This window comes from Varanus komodoensis, unplaced genomic scaffold (genome assembly GCF_004798865.1).
Source record: "Varanus komodoensis strain SLA01 unplaced genomic scaffold, ASM479886v1 scaffold19, whole genome shotgun sequence".
NCBI classification, from domain to species: domain Eukaryota; kingdom Metazoa; phylum Chordata; class Lepidosauria; order Squamata; family Varanidae; genus Varanus; species Varanus komodoensis.
In genome coordinates this window covers 13,458,362-13,472,419 of record NW_025335550.1, presented here as the reverse complement: position 1 = coordinate 13,472,419, position 14,058 = coordinate 13,458,362, and the positions used below count along the sequence as shown (strand labels likewise).

At 36.2% G+C, this 14,058-nt stretch overlaps 1 protein-coding gene across 10 annotated transcripts in view; it reads left to right on the top strand.

Annotated features, from left to right (window-relative positions):
- Positions 1–14,058, top strand: part of NFIB (nuclear factor I B) — a 213,663-nt gene that overhangs the window by 177,633 nt on the left and 21,972 nt on the right. For 6 of the 10 annotated variants that reach the window (XM_044427761.1, XM_044427760.1, XM_044427759.1 and 3 more), the window contains 2 exons: positions 3,543–3,708; positions 6,443–6,525. The exons of 2 other annotated variants lie outside the window; for them this stretch is intronic. In XM_044427761.1, coding sequence (XP_044283696.1) covers positions 3,543–3,708; positions 6,443–6,525 — 249 coding nt within the window. The remainder of the gene's footprint in view (positions 1–3,542; positions 3,709–6,442; positions 6,526–14,058) is intronic. 2 more of the 10 variants (XM_044427762.1, XM_044427764.1) reach the window with 1 other exon arrangement.

The window sequence follows — 14,058 nt, the reverse complement described above, 5'->3', positions numbered from 1 at the left end:
ACCTCCTAATTCCACCACAGTGTATCAAACATCTATGATTGTGTTTTTGTGATACCTCTGTATAAAATTGTGATACTAAACTATGTTACTGATATAAATTTAAATAGCTTTTTTTGAAAGTGATGTGACTGCTGCCTTTTCATGGCTTACTTTTATTAAGCATTAGAAACAACAAAAAAAAATGCAAACAGCGATATTGCACGCTGTGAGATCTGGTGCTTTTTTCTACATACTGGATCAGTTCCCATGTTCACCATGGGTTAGAAAACCCCACAGTGGTTTATTTAAGTCACAGCATGTGCAATGCACCAGTTGTGTAATCAGTATTTTTCAGTAAGTATAAAGACAAGGAACATGGAATAGAAACAACTCCATGCATTTTCTAATATCTAGTTCTGTCCTAAGTGTATTACACATGCCATTCAAACTGAGACTTCGATGTATAAGTAAGGCACAATTTCCAATTATTTTAGCAGTCTTAAAATATATTTAACTTTATCTGGATTCTATCCAGTATTTATCTATATGATTGAAAGTGTTTAAGCATGCTTATTCATTGTATAATTAAGTTATAAACATCAAACAAAATTGAATTCAAAGTCCCTTAGATGGTTTATAATAACCTTATGAATTACTCATATATTCAAACATTTCCACCTTGTAGTGTCATGTGAGATTTTTCACAAGTGTTGTAGTGGAGCATTCAACTAAATAGGAACTAGAGGTTTGCCATTCGTACCTATTTTGATAATGATGCCAGACGTTTTGTTTGCTATAGGTTTAAAATGCTATTATTTAAGTACAAGTAGTCCATGGTTCTGATTTTTTAGAACAAATGTTCTAAATAAAACATTTTTGGTTATTCTTTAAGTACATGACTCGAAATCTTCATAGCTTAGTACTATGGTAATAGGAAATACTATTCTGTTTTCTGTGTTTCATCATAATCTCTGCAGTCAGCTAACCACAGCTTTTTTATGTCACTCTTTCTGTATAAATTCATAATGCAAGGTTGTGCAGAAAGGCTTTCTGGATGGCTGCTCTCCAACTATGTAATAAATTTATCCAAAGGAACCCTGCTGCCTGAATTTTTTTCCACAATGGGAATTTCTTTCTTTCTTTAATTAGATTAGTACTTAAAAGCTGTGAATATTCATAGTCTTACTTTATCCATACTTTCCTCTTATTTTTACATACTATTTGTTGGGTTACATTAAGAACAAATACCATTTTAAGGCTATACTAACAAAAGCATTCTATCTACTACTTGAATATCTACATGTGTGAGCCCACACAGAGATTTGGTCCACCTGATTCCAGAAATCTGATATCTGGAATAACTTGAAAAATGAAATAGAATAAAATATGTAAAATTATAAGGAAAATAAAGAGGCTGAAATTGCACAACATTTTGCCTTCAACAGCCAATGTAATTAATTATTGACTTCACTAAGGTCACTTCATTGGGCCATTTTATAAATAGAAACTTATCTGGACTATTCTGTTCTAATTTCTGGGCCCTTCATTAAGAATGAATATTGATAAATTGGTAATATGTAACAGTACTGCAGTGAATTTTTTCAAAGTTTAAATGACCATAATTATTTCAGCATGGCTAATAAAAGTAATGGACATCACCAGAAAAGATATTACTAGAGCTAATACCATTATTACTAGAGCTAATATCATGAAATTAAATTAATTTCATTTAATTTCATGAAAACTATGGTATCAGTAAAATTTTCAGGTAAATGGATACTTTTTAGTGTGCATTGTAATTCCTTATAACTTGTAAAGGCATTGTTTTGTAATGTGCATTTGTAAAATAAAATTTGCTTTGTAGAGTAAAAGTTCAGGGAGGAAATCAGATTAAAGAAAAGATAGTGGATGTTTTGATCCTGAGCATATGCTATGTGACTATTCCTTTTGAGGGCCCTTCAGAAGCTTGCAGAAAGTTCAAAGGGGACTTGGAACAAGACTTCTGTTTTCAAAACAATAAAATTGCTGAGCAGTTTGCATGCAATCCTGTGGCTGTACATGGGTCTGTGGTGGTACAGCTAGGTAGCTTTAGAATCTGGAATTAATTGTGCTAGAAGGGCCTGGATTTAGACAGTCATATATATCACTTCAGTTGGGATGCACAGAACTAACATTTTGGTTTTTCCTGCCACCTCTGGCCTCCATTCCATGCTTTACAACTGCTTCAACATTCCTGCTATGTTCGACTACTTTATACTCACTTAAAGCACCATCATGACTTTAGGAATAAAATGTAGTTAACTTAAACTACCCTGATACACAGCAGATTTATTTGGGGGAAAGCACAATTTTGCTGTAGAAAATGAATACTATATATTTTAAGTAAACATAATTAAATGAGCATCTTTAAGCATTTACATGCCTGGCTGGATGCCTGTATAAAATGTATAGAAAGATAAGAAAGGATGGGGTAGCAATCGACATCAGCTGTCATGGGCCCTGGCATGCCCATACCAACCAACCAAGATGCTGGTCCTGTTAGCCACTTCCCTCATCATCTGCTGTTCTCTTAGTGGTGTTTTGCCTCCCCCATGCCCAGGTTGCAGGATCTGTATTTCAATCTGTATGCATCTCCAACTGCACCCCCATGTGTTTGCTTCTAAACGGTATTTATGTGAAGTTCCTATAGTTGATAGCAGAAATGTGTTTAAGTTTATTACAATTACTTCTTCCCATCCAATGGATTATGTTGTTTGCTCCTCTCTCTTTTAAATCGTGTTTATTTGTGATACTCATGTACAATTCTTGACGTTTTACAAGACCTTCATTAATTTTTTCCCGAGTGCAGATGTATTTGTGCATCTAGATTTCTAGGCATAAAAGTAACAAGAGTAGGTTTAAAATCAACAGGTTGATTCATCCATACGCCAACATTTCTCACATGCCTGGTAATCAAATCAATTTTAGCAGATGCATAAAGCGCCTCATCCTTAATAGTGAATTGCTGTGTGTTTAACCTAGTATTTGACTATTGCTGTTCCAGAAGTAAGAGCAGACAATCTCTAATATTTTCAGAAGATTCCTTACTGTGATCCTAATAAAAAAGTATGTGTGGATTCATTAAAAAGATTCTGTATTGCGTAATTTTGAATTCACAGTGGTAGAGGCATTTGGATGAATGTTCTAGATCAATTTTGAGGGATCTATTTTGATCCTGTTCCTTTCAATCCATTGGAATTACCCCAGAAAATAACTCTAGTGTAAGCAGTAGTATTTTATTACTACTGCAGTAGTTGTATTGTCTAGAAATAGTAGCAGACAACACTTGGGTCAAACAGATTTCTGACCCTCACTATTATGTAGTAGACACGTGGGGGGGAAATACCAGATACCACTAAGCACATCTATGTTAATACTTTGGTTACAAAATCTGCTTTTTATGCAGAGTGATTTACGCAGAGTGGCACCCTGCAGCAATGGGGTTCTGGAAACCCTAAGATAGGTAGCTCTCTTGAGCACTATATGTATATTTTACAAGGCATTCTTCTGGTTTTGTTTTGTAGCCTAACAGCAGTGGTCAAGTAGTAGGGAAAATGCCTGGCCATTTTACTCCAGTTTTGGCACCCTCTCCCCATCACAGTGCGGTGCGACCTGTGACCCTGACCATGACAGATACTAAACCCATCACTACATCCACTGAAGGTGAGGCATCTTCACCTACAGCAACCAGTAAGTATTTATTTAGGAAACAAAATGTCCATCAAAGAATCAGAAAAATTGCAAATAAAGGCCAATAAAGGTGCCTTTTCCTGCCGTTTGGCCGGGCAGATGCTCAATGTTGATAATGAAATACATTGGCAAAACTTTTGCTCCGCAGCTATAAATCTAGATACTATGTGTCAATTGAGACATGGCAACCTTAACCTTAAAAGAGAAAAGCAAATTAATATGAGCATCAAATGCCAAGAGAGAATGAGTGCTTGATTCTTCCTTTAAGATGGACATTCTAATGAGAATGAGAAGCATACTCAGATTGGAAACTTTAAAACTGCTGACACTTGGAATCCATAAAAAGTGGGAAAGAGAACTGATTCCTCTATGAGTGAGCTTTCATGCAGAAAGCATACCATCCAAAATTGATTGAATCAGACTTGTGATTCTAAATTAACTCTTAAGAATTATAACTCATCAAAGATGTTACTTAAAAATCTATGTGTATTAATTGTATTTAAGGAGATTTAAAACTGAATGGTTTAGCTCTCACTCATTCACCATATTATTACCCTATAGTCTTCAATGGAATTGCAGACAAGAAGTGTAGGTGCATCAATTTGCAGAGCAATTTCCATAGGTTACAGCACCCAGTATTGCTTATGGAGTCTGTTGAGAAGTGTGTCTGCATGCTTTGATGCACGTCTATTTGCTGTCATGAAATGGATTACTGCCTAGGCTGACCCTGTCGAATGAAACGTTTCCAACATCTGTGCCCATAAGGAAAGTGTTCTCCCGGCATGTGAGCTCTGAACATATAAATGATCTGTTACTTTATGACATTACCATTTTCACATAGAGTCCCCACCAGTGGAAGTAAATTTTGTCAGATATCATGAACTTTGTAACATATCAGGCAGTCTTAAGGTTAAATTCTGTATTAGTATGTGATTAAATATTACAACTATAAGAAAAATACACTGCAGCATGTAAAGATGCATGTTTAGTAATTTATTGAATATAATTCCAATTGAAAAGCAATATTTTAATCAGTTCTGCCAAATGATTTAGGAGTACCTGGACACTGTGTTACAACTGAACATTTCTTAAAGTTAGCATCCCATATGTAGCCATGCTCTTAAATGTCTGGATGCTATGTTAAGACAGGAAGAAAAATTTGCTCAGTTTAGACCAATCTGGAATGTACCCATCTTTGTTAAATGATGCAGAGAAGCTACAGTGAGAAAGAGCAGAAGTTGTCTCAGAGGGCAGTCTTGTGTGGGACTGGGGGATGTAGCTACTGACAAAGTTCTGCCAGTTTGTGCCAGGGAGGTGGGGATGGAGTTAACTCCCCGCCCCCACTCTGACAGTCTTCTCCCGTTGCTTTCAATGAAAAATACTTAAACAGCAGATTTGGGGCTTTGAATCCAAAAAACCATCCTAAAGCAGATCCCCATCCCCCAAGAATGCTGCAGTCCTAGGACTACTGATTGTGGTAGGTTTATGCCCATGGAGATTCCACAGGCACAGCAGGGCCTCCAAGAGCAAAGATGCCTCTGCTGCTGGAGGATGGGCACCTCCAGCCCATCCTAACTCTGTCTTGATTATCTCATTATTATCCAGTGAATCATACCATAGTTGATCACTTTTCTACTGCCTTTCTAATTCTCAAGCACGTCCTTTTGACTAGCAATAAAGATGTTTTGAATTACCACAAGTATCAGTCCAAATAGGAATATGGTTTCAGATTTGACTTTGAATATTAGTGTTTCAATATTATCTATCTCCCTTTCAAGCTATATGGTGCTAGTCGGGCATTAGCCAAATAATATTTTAAATAATGTTGAAGGAATCACAGGAATACTAAACATTGCAACTTCATTTTTCGAAGGATGTCACTCTGGTTCTTTCAGAGAAACACATGATGTATATATTCCAAACATCATATTAGCAATTTTGGTGTACGCTTATGCATTCATCATTTAAGGGCTTGACTGTGGCAATTACAATGGTGTTGCTATGAAAATGTCTTCTCTAAAGTGAATATTTCCAAACTAGTAAGTAGAGTAACACCACCAATATAATTTGATGTAGGCTACCATGAGCAATTGGAAATTTATGACTTTCAGGCAGTACTGACCCATTCTCAATTCGAAAGGTAACCTACAGTTGAAAGGTTGTATCTGTCATTAAACACCTGTGGTTTTACAGGGAGAATATGTGTTAGGGGGTTTATACATTATAGGTCAAATACCTAAATCATACAGCGCATTTGCCCCACCATTTTCTAATGTACAGAATACCAACATGTTTAATACTTCACCTATAAAAATTATATGTTTTTCCTATTAGCAGCTATAAAAAGAATATATTCCTCTTTCTAAAAAAAATCTTCATGCCTCATTTCGAAAAACTTAGGCACAACTTGTGAACAAAAATTTATTAGTTTTCTCTTGTTCATATGACTCCATTGACTGTACTTTAATTTACAATGCTGTAAGAGAGATGAGAACCTGGTTGAAGTTCTTTTAAACTAAGCTGGCACATATCTTGTATCATCTAGAGAATTTGTCACTGCTAGGAAGGTAATCCTACCTTCATGCAGATTCCATTGAAGTCGATAGGTATTGTAGAACCATATTCCATAACCAAATTCATTCTTCATAACTCTGAATCTCTTATGTGTGAAATATACACAATAGAAATTGATAGGTTTCTATCTTTATCAATCTTTTTGTTCTTCCTTAATCAGCCTACACAGCCTCAGGCACATCCCAAGCCAATCGATATGTGGGACTAAGTCCAAGAGACCCTTCCTTCCTACACCAGCAACAGGTGGGCAAGTTTCACATAGGTATTAACAATAAAAAAGACAAATATTTGCAATCAATTCCTTACAACATGCTTCAATTGACATCTGAGATTAGAACAGGATCCCAGTGAATTCAGTAGTTTTATGAAACCTATATGTACCTCAAATATGTTTCTTAGGGTTATGTCATGTAAAAAGTTTTCCTGAGTAAATCAGTTGCAATATTTCTAAGAAGCCTAGAAATTAGAACTTAGAGTTGGTTGTCACTATAAAGGTATACTGCTAGTTAGAATTAAGAAATAAAAATACAGACATTGATACTCTGTTTTTAGCTTTGTTTAATGTTTGGAAAAAATACATTTGTGCTTTAGTTCTGAGAGAAGAATCACATAATCCAATTCTGTTGCAGGACAACCTCATTCTTAGATTTGTAGGCTAACAATGCAGTTCCAAATCCTCTTAACCTGGAAGTACACTCCATTTAATTCAGACTTACTTTTGAGTAGCTAATATGTAGGACTGCATGATTAATACATTTTGAGATTTTCCTGTGATACAGAGACCTGTTTGGATCCATTTTCCTACGTCAATAGCAGTCAAGTAGCATTTGAGTTTTGACATCTCATTGATGCTGCAAATTTAAAGAAAATACACTGTTTTTTGAAACTAAAAATATGCATGTGAGAGTAATAATGGCTGGATAAACAATTAACCACAGTCAGCAGTATAGACAAGCCAAAATCCCATAGTACATAGAAGGACACTAAAGGGGGGTATTTTCTTTTTTTAATTAAAATAGGCTTCATGATTATGCATAGGATTATTTTTGCAACCTACCGTACCATGGGCATAGATTTACAGGAACCTTTGTTGCTTATTCTCTTTGTGTGGTGATATGGCTAGAGTGTAGTGCACCTTGAAGCCTCCCTCTATTCTCCAAGGTCAAAGTGGCTGCGCATTCATAGATCATATGAAACCATAAACTATAGTTCATTCAAAGTAGTTGCTGTAGTATAAAGGTTGGTAATTGCTTTTCTGTTATTTTCATCAGTGAGACTTTATGGAAAACATTGCAAAGAGATAGAAACATGCCAAATTAGTTACTTGAAATCAACAGTTTTTGGTAAATTTTCAAATATTGTTAATATAATTTGATAGATATGCTGCATCTGATCACTATATCTTAAATATAATACGATTTATATTTTCTCCTTTAAAATATATATTCTTTAAAAACAGCAAAGGATATCTTACATGATATTTCCAAAGTCTTGTGATTATGGAATTGCATTTAAAAAAATTCTACTTGATCCGTAATTCATTCTTTTAAGAAAGCTCTTCACATTTTTTAATGATAATGGCAACCATTTAACAATAAAATTAAATACCAATAAAATTAATTTGTCATACATTGGCAGTGCTAATGTTATAGAACCAGTGCTTGCTTGCTTTCTGCTGTTTTTTTTCTTTATGACATATTATCAATCCAATAAGAAAATGCTATAAATATGGATGTGGGGGACAGACAAAGAGAAGATGCAGAACTTAAGAGTTTCATAGAACTGGAGGCAGCATGGGATGGTTAATAGATTTTTTGTTATATTAACATTTACCACTAAGAGACTGGATGAAAGGGGCTATTCTAAAAACTGTATCTAGGCAGTTATCCATTTTAGATAGTGTTCTCTCTACTATGCACCCAAAAGAAGTTGTGATGTGGACATAATGTGTGAAATGCCATTATTAACAGTAGTTCGAGTTTCATAATCGTACCTCATTTTTAAGGTGGACTGATTGTACAAAACAATTTTGTCTAAAAAGTTGTCATCACAAGTCACTTTAGATGTATATGGGGGACAGGGATTTGCACCCATTCTCCCATGCAAATAGATGATTCAGGTAATTTTTTTCTTTTACACAAGTAGTCTCTATATATACAGGTCAATTTGAAGATGTCCTTTTAAATAGTTATTAAAATGTGACTATAGTTGGCATCATGGTGAAGAGGGGAAAAGTGCTAAAGTGCACAGTGAAAATGAATTTTCTACTTTAAAAAAATGCTAGAATCAATCCTATGTATGCTTTTATTTAAATCTTCTCACCCCAGCTTTTATTAATGGCCAATAGTTTTATGCCTCCCCCCCCCCCAAAAAAAGATGGCATAAATATATGGAGAATACCAGGCAGTTAGCAATCATAGTGAAAGGATCCTCCATATTCAAAGACAGAGTATCTAGCTTGTCATGCCTGCCTTGTGAGCCTCCAGGCTGGCCTTGGCTAGAAAAAGTACACATGAGTAAGGGGACCTGGTCTGATAGAGGAAAGTAATCACAAGTTTCACTAAATATTGAATTAGGCTTCAATTGCTCCAGAGAGTCTGACATCCCTTAGGAGTAAATTTGGGGGTATGCAGGGGGCAGAAGCAAGGGAGGAAATAATTCCACTTGCATAAGTGGAAATTCACTCACATAATGTTGGATTGAAATGCAGGGGTTTAGCTTCAGATTTAAACTGAATAAGCTGTATTAGAGGAGGTAGACTTACCTGCCTTTCCCTATGCTGTTTGCTCTTGCAGAAGGCAAGTCCTGGATCCAACCCAGGATTTCCAACAGTGTCTAGGTATACTGATCTGGTACCTAAAAACGTCTTGGATATGACAACCCTAGACAATGTTATTGTCTAGGGAAAAAGAACACATGCAGAAATTGTCTAAATTACTTGGATAGAGTAAAGGTTATGCTTTGGTAAGACAGAAATAAGATTGATTTATTATGTCCTTTCATTACTTTACAACAATTTAAAAGAGACCACTCTTCTTGTGGCAGGTCCTAAATGCATTTGGTTTAAAGTAGACCATGATGAATGAAAAGAAAAATCAAGGGGTACATGAAATAAAGGCAATCAATCATTTTATATTAGCTGAGAGAAATTCTAAATTAGAAAGCCAATGGTTTTAGTTCCAGAGAGGTGTTTTAAACATTCACCATTCCTTTTAATATACTTTGACCCCTTAGGAATAAATATTGTCACAGGTACATTCTTTGCTTCACAGGAGTGAGCTTTGTAGAGATTTATTCTCTTCAGTTATGAGAGGTATTGACATTTATACTTGAGTGCTTTTCTTTCCTGTTAAAAGGAACCATAACATAGCCTATATAAATTGTAATAATGACCATAAATTTAAACTGCATGTATAGTTGGTGATTCTCCTTATAAATAGTATTTCCACAAAATAACAGTTTGGTAGAATTTCCAATAAAACAATTCATTACAGAAAGTTTGTGGAAAGTTTGCATTTATGAAAGCATTATAAATACAGCTTTGAAAGATTATATTCATTGAAAAGCAACATGAGCAGTATATTTTAATTCACTGACTAGGATATTATGAAATGCATTTTATCAACCATGTTACTTAATAAACTGATGGTTATGAAGTCAAAGTTATTATTAGGATTAATAAATCTAACCATTCACTTTTCTATGGTAATCACTCATTGTTGGTTCCTAATTACCTTGAATTGCTGAATATTTCCATACTGAAGCAACAGTAACATAAATGTTACCCTTTACATTTTGTAAACAGTCAGCCTAAAGAAAAGATCTGCATTAAAATACAGTGGTACCTCAGTTCACAAACTTAATTCATTCCATGATTCTGGTCATGAACCAAATTGGTCGCGAACCAAGTCAAATTTCCCCATGTAAGTTCAATGTAAATAAGGTTAATCCATTCTAAACCATAACTTTCTGTTACTCATAAAGGACGGCATATAAAAGTTTTAAATAAATATGTATGTATTTTTTTTTATAAACCACAAAAATATGAGCCACATCCTGGGCTGGGGGCCAAGCCGCAGCCACCTCATTGAGCATGGGGACAAACGGGCTGAGGCGGAGTGGGGCCATGGCTCCTGTGCCTCCACCGTGGCCTTCTCAGGGCAAGCCACCAACGTCTTCCCCCTGCGATGGAGAGAGGTGGGAGGCACCCCGCTTGGCTGGCTGCAACCCCATCCCTCACATCTCCTCGCCTCAGCCCACAGAAAGCATCCCTCCTTGCAGCCCTCTCTCAGCAGGGGAAGCCTCCTGCTTCTCCTCCCAAACCTAGGCGAGCGCCTGCAAGGGGGCCTTCCAATGGCTCTGAAGTGGGGCGATGGTGAGGAGCTGGGAAGGTCTTGACCAAGGCGAGTGCGCCCTCAGGGCTCTCCCTCATGTCGTGCTCTCCGTTTTGGCGGGTGGCGCAGTGTCATCTTGGGCTTCTCTAGCAGCCCGAGCAAGCGGAAGATGGCCCTGATCATGGTTGTCACCCGATGTGGAGTTCGGAACAGAAGCAAACTTTGCCAAACTTTTTGTTTGCAAACCGATTTGTTCACGAACAGAAGCATTCGTGAACTGAGGTACCACTGTAGTGCTTTTTAGGCATTCCAGTGTTTGCTCTTCTAATTGCTACTTCCTCCACTGCACCACCCTGGACATTATATTATTGTTTGAGTAGAATGCAGAATATGTCCTTGAGTTGTTAATTGCCTAGAAACATTCCTTACTATCACTTAAAAAAACCTGTTTATTTTGAATTTGTTTCCTTAAATTTGTTGTGTAACATTCTGCTTTGGACATTGTTCAAATTTCGTATTACCATAAATTCCTGGTTCTTACTTTCACTACCAGATCTTGACAGACAATAATAGACTAAGGCATCAAGGACCATATTGTTCTACAGAAAATTCTTAGAAATGTATGATGAGAAGATTAACAGTGGCATATAATCTGCCACAAAGGTTGCTTGTATGCCATTACCCATCTTCCTACAATGCATAGTGGAAAGGTAGTCCAGGGCATATACTAGATTATATTTTCAAATTGTGTTGGAAAATGATTAAATACGACAGGCCTTTTTAGCAGCTTTTGTAAATAGAGATAATACTGAGGACTGCCAGAATCCATTTTATGCCAAAGCATAAAGGTTTCGTAGCAAAGAGGTAATTGTGGCAGATTTCTGTGTATGGAGGAAGTGGGCCTCTGTTGACTGACTGAATTCAACAGACCTAACTTTTCTGAGCCTTTGTATTTGATATGCAATTCTTTCCCCTGCTGTCATCCCATGAAGTTGGCCAGAATAGTAACAAGGATTACAGATACCAATTAATTTACAAAGAGCAAGTTGGGAGCACACTGTGTCCTGATTTACCCTAACCGACAGGGTGCTTCCCCACCATTTCTGCGGCATGGTCCAGGAAATGAAACAACAATAAAATGTTAATAAAAATTTTAAGCGCTTAATAATTTCACTGAAGCAACATGTATAATGTTTTTCTTTGATCCAAGTGTTGATATTTATTTTTGTAGACAATATTTTACAAAGAGAGAAAAACAATAAAGAAAGCAGGGGAGCAAAAACAAATGCCAGGTTATATATCATAATGAAAATATGAATTTTTTATGTTCTAATTTTGATCCAGTAAATAAAGTGATTGATAAATTCTTAATACCTTAGCCTTATTTTATATTGTGATAGAGATGTTATTAGTGCATAGGCATTGAGGGTATGGGTGTACTTAACATTGCTTTCAGAGAGTCTTAGTATTTATTGGCTTTTCCCATTTGTCACAACCATACAACATGCATATTAAAATTGGAAAACTACAGCTAGCCTTTTATTTATATTACATTTATGTCTTACATGCAAGAATGACATTTCATAGCAACTATTCCAAAAGGAAGTTGTACTTCTACGTGTATCTTTTAAATTTGAAAATTCCATTCAAAACAGACTAAATTTTCTTCATATGATGTTTTATATTGTATAAAAATGAAATGAAATGGTCACTGTAGAGTTTATGGCTTTACAGTTGTGAGGATGGTGAGGACTCTTGCTTTAGATAGTGAATAAAAGGAGTACTACAGTAAGCTGTGAAACAAAACTTAAAATATTCAGGAAACAGGTTATCGATGCTTAGGCTGCTCATATTGTGTGTCTTATCATAATGGACAGTTTGACGTAAAACCTGGTCACATGACTGTCCGAGAGGCATGTAAATGGATAAGAGGTCATGTTTCACATACTCTTGCTGGAAAGGAAACACATTTAAAGGAAGTTTCAGTCAAAACAATGACAATATGCAAATGTTTATAGGCTTCCCTCAATCAACAAAAAGTATAGCAAGGTCTCATATCACTTGCTAGCTTTTCCATATGTATATTTACTTAAATGGCTGATTAAAGAAGTGTGGAAGGAAGATTAACCTTAACAATCCTGCTAAGATTTAGGAGAACAATATTAAATTATGCATGTATTTAACAAAATTAGCTGTAGGTTTGTATTTGAGCAAACATAATCAAAATGACCTAAAACATAAAAGACTTTTAAAAAAAGTTCTCCTACACCTTTATTAAACCAAACTTTTTGAAAATTCAAAGAACAAATTGCAGATACTCCAAAAATCCTGCCAGAATATGATGCCATCTTTAAGGGGTATGTCACAATTAATACCTGTTCTCATTACAATTTTGAAATCTGTCCTTAAGTTGCTGTGCTTGTGATGAACATTATAGCAGGAGTTAAGTTTCTAAATTTGTTCAGCAGCAGTGAAGGCTAAGTGTACATTTTTGGGCTGCAAGCTGGTTGTTTAATGGATTGGAGATGGCAGAAAACTTTATAAGGAGGGTGCAGCCAACATTTTATTTATTTACTTGGTTTAAGATTTAATCTATCTACAAACCCAGTCTAATTGGAGGAAGGGTAAGGTGTGCAAGGGTGACTGCTGGGGGATGCTGGTGGCAGGAAATGGAATTAGGAATGGGTTGGATTGGAACAGATTGCTGCCTGCAGAAGAAAGGTGATAGAAACTGACTTTCCTTACTCCTGCTTTTTCTGCCAATTCTCAGAGCCACATGAAAATGCTCCATGCAGAGCTGAGGAGAACCTGCTGAATGGAGAAAGTGATGTCTGCGGGGAAGGTTATGGAAAATACCGGGGTCTTAAGTAGAGGGAATGCTTAGTTCCCTGCTCCTTAATTTCTATTATCTTCCCTCCTCCCCACCCTCAACTTCTTGTGCCACAGTCCATTCCTTCAAGGAAACATTTGCAGGGGATTCTGGGAACTGGTAGGGGGAGGAAAGGTTAAAGTCAGCTCCCTCTTATTCCCTTTTACAGGCAGTTATCTAGATCAGGCCAAGTTCATATACAATAGAAAGCTTTTATCTGTCAATGGTTTATATGAGAAATTGCATAAACCTTAACAGTTGAGTGTTATGGATGTTCAACACTGTGTTATAATTCATGGTCCGTAGGTTACTCACATGACAGGCTAAGAAATCTTTTATTCTAAGACTCTAAGAGCTGTATTTGGTAACCCTATTAAAAAAACCCCTCCCAAGATGATAGCAACTGAAAGTGTGCAAGATTCACAGGCAGAAGAAATTAGCAGGAAAGCTGTTTCAGCAAGAATTAGTGCCCAGTATTTTAAGTTTCAAGGAATGTATATGCATCCTGGCACTCCTGTGTGGAAGGTGTTTTGTGAGACAGGACTGACAAAATTGCACATGCTACAATCACTC